Genomic DNA, 3,376 nt, shown 5'->3' with positions numbered 1-3,376 from the left:
TCAAACCAAAAATGTTCTTTTATGATTGTTTCGCATCGACGATGCCCTACGTGTCCTATATCATCGTGATATTTCCTCAAAATATTAAAACGGGCTGATTTTGTTGTCGCAATTTTGTGATTTTAGTTTATTTATGATTAATTTTATTGCAGGGTCTTGAAGTTGAATACTCAAGATCCAGTCATCAATATTATTAATAACAAGAACGTTGCGACTTAATGCGTCAACATGTTTCATTTTGTCTCCTGGCCTGTGTTTTACTGTAAGGTTAAAATCCTGGACACTAAGCCACCATCGCGCAATTCGAGGTAGTAGGTCCTTTTTTGTAAAGGTTGATCGAACAGCAGAACAATCTGTGACTACTGTAAAATTGATTCCAGTTAGGTATACTTTGAATCTTTTTATTGATTCTACTACTGCAAGTGTTTCTATCTCATATGAATGAAAATTAGATTCTTCTCTACTAGTAGCTCTGCTGTAGTACATAACAGGCTTGAATTCATTATCGTGTTTTTGTAATAATATTCCCGCAATACCCTTACTACTAGCGTCCGTGTGTAATTCTGTTTCACGATGTGGATCAAAGATGCATAATAAAGGTCTAGAGGTTAGACATTTTTTTATTTTGTTAAAGGCTGCATCTTGTTCCGTTGACCATCTCCATGGAGTATTTTTGCGCAATAGTTTACTTAAGGGTTCAACTATTAGAGCATGATCTTTTATAAATTTTCTGAAATATGATGTTAATCCCAGAAATTGTCTCAACTGATGTAAAGTTTTAGGTGTTGGAAAATTTAACTGCTAACTGCTGAGATTTTAAGGGTTCCCGGTCGAATACCTTTTTCGCTAACTTCATATCCCAAATAATCAATATTTGTTTCAAAAAAATAACATTTTTCAATATTCAATTTTAAGTTAGCCGATTGGAGTATTTTAAAAACTTTTTCTAATGTAACTAATCCTTCTGAGATTGTGTCAGATGGAATTAGCATGTCGTCTAAGTATATAACTACTTTATCATTCGGTAGCGACGCGAATAAATTGTTGAGTGCCCTCTGGAAGGTGGACGGTGCGTTAGTTAAGCCAAAAGGCATTCTTAAAAATTCATACTGACCATCTTGTGTAACAAAAGCTGTTTTATTGACTGATTTAGCGGAAACGGGAATTTGATAATATCCCTGCGTCATATCCAAACTGCAGAAAAACTTTTTTCCTTTTAAGCGACCTATTTGATCTTCGATATGAGGTAGTGGGTATCTATCTTTAGTGGTTATTGAATTTAGTTTCCTATAATCTACGCATAATCGATAATCTCCATTTTTCTTTTTTACCAATACTGCTGGGCTAGCAAAATTTGACTTTGACGCTTGGATGATGTTATTTTCTAACAAATCTGTAACTATTGCACGTATAATCGAACGTTCATGCTCGGAGTAACGGTATGGACGGTAGAATATAGGTTCCGACTTTTCTAAATTAATTTCAAATTCAATAATATCGGTACCACCTAATTCGGAGGTATTCGTCGCAAAACAATTTTCGAATTTGTGCAACATGTGAAAAAACGCGGATAGATGAGGCTCTTTTATAACGTCCAAGTTAACTTTAACGTGATCATTAGTTAATAGCAAAACATTTTTGGCACTCGGTTGGTCGTCTTTTTGTAAAATGGAACTAGAATGTTCAATGGCTCTAGAAAGGATACGTCCTTTCTCCCAACAAATACTTTTAGGGCCGGTATTAGTGACATTAACATAACCATTTTTTGAGTCGAATATTGTGGTAAAAAAATTATAGTGTTCTATATTTTCGTTGCTCTTAGAACCAAGTATTAAACACTGATTTGGTACAAAATTTTCGATCCGAACAGGCACTACCGCTGTTTCTCGTGCGGGAATAAATACGTTTTTGTCTACGACGACAGGGAATTTAGTTGATGCACCCATTTTTTTGAGTGTAATATTTCTGCCGCAAATTTTTAGCGATATATTTTCATCATTGATAATTGGTTGCCCAATTATAGCTTCAATGTCACCGATATTAGCGTCAACAAAGTGCGCGTTCGAATTTGTAGAAAACTTATTGAAATCAAATGTAATGCAGGCCATTCCTTTTGGAACAATTGTTTCATTTCCGATTCCTTTAATCACGATTTTGGAAGGTTTGAGTTTTAAATTTAATTTAGGTAACAGCGAAGAATGGACTACATTTATTTGACTCCCTGTATCTAAAAACCCTCGGCATGCAATATTATTAATTTTTATAGGTATTTTATAAATATCATTATCAACTTGCCTTTGTAGGAGATGAACCTTGCGGGGGTTTAGATACCAGCAGTTTTCTCGTTCGTGCCCTAATTTACCGCAGTGGGAACATTTCTTCGTAGTCCTCGTTTTTTCGTGATTTTCCTGTGGAGACTTGAAGAAACAGTTCCTGGCGACGTGTCCAGGTTTTTTGCAAATTTCGCACTTTGGTAGACTTTTGGTCAATTCGCTTGTTTTCGGCACGGATCCATCGATTTTGCAAAGAAGTCTTTTGTACAGTTCTTCAGGCGTTCTGAAATTACCAGATTTTGCGGTACCTTGGTATTCGATGGGAAGCCCGTCGATGATGCACGATACGGCGTTGTTGTCGGAAATCTCACATTTGCGAATCAGACTACATTTTGAGTAGTAATAATGCATCATACTTTCATTAGCCTGCTTTTTCCTTTGCATCATTTTCTTCACATTGTCCACAAAATACTCGTGAGACGGAAAGGCTTCCAGAAGCGATTTCTTCCAGTCGTGCCATGATTTATCGTACTCTTGTAGTCCATTGTACCATATTCTAGCAATTCCAGCGAGTTTTGCTTGCATGTAAAAAGATTTCGTTTCATCGCTCCAACCGTGGATGAGACCTAGTTGGTCGATTTTATTCAACCATCCACTGGATGTCACCTCACTGGATTCCGGTTCGAACGGCGGGACAATATCGGCGTTTTTGTTGTTAAGTTGTGTGAGAATGTTAGGGTCGGTCGTTGGTCGTACTTTCCCTAAAATTTCTTCCACCTTTTTAGCAATAATTTCTTCAATCCTTCTTTTCTTAGCTCCTCTTTCATTTATTTCCGTGTCAGACTCAGAATTTTCCGATTCCGGGTTATCCGTCACTGATTTTTCAGCAATTTGCTTGGGATTGCGTTTTTGTGACCGTTTACTTGGCACACTGTCTTCTTCAATTTCACTGTCCATTTTTACACTTAATTAACTAATCACTAAACACGGGTAATCCCACTTCTGAATTGTTCCGGATTTAACAAATAAAACAATATCTTGTATATAAATTTTATTGTTTGTTCACCCGACGAGTACAAGATCTAATGCCGAACTGGCCTCTC

General features: G+C 36.6%; 1 protein-coding gene across 1 annotated transcript in view; it reads right to left on the bottom strand.

The window, feature by feature from the left end:
* The window catches only part of LOC123011072, a 4,699-nt gene extending 1,469 nt beyond the window's left edge, over positions 1–3,230 (bottom strand). The window contains exon 1 of the mRNA XM_044408347.1: positions 2,296–3,230. Coding sequence (XP_044264282.1) covers positions 2,296–3,230 — 935 coding nt within the window. The remainder of the gene's footprint in view (positions 1–2,295) is intronic.
* Positions 3,231–3,376: the final 146 nt, after the last annotated feature.

This window comes from Tribolium madens, unplaced genomic scaffold (genome assembly GCF_015345945.1).
Source record: "Tribolium madens isolate multiple individuals breed KSU strain unplaced genomic scaffold, Tmad_KSU_1.1 Scaffold_19;HRSCAF=116;Tcas5.2_LG9, whole genome shotgun sequence".
Taxonomy (NCBI): domain Eukaryota; kingdom Metazoa; phylum Arthropoda; class Insecta; order Coleoptera; family Tenebrionidae; genus Tribolium; species Tribolium madens.
Note: the sequence above shows the minus strand (reverse complement) of the source record. Positions and strands in the feature narration are given on the sequence as shown.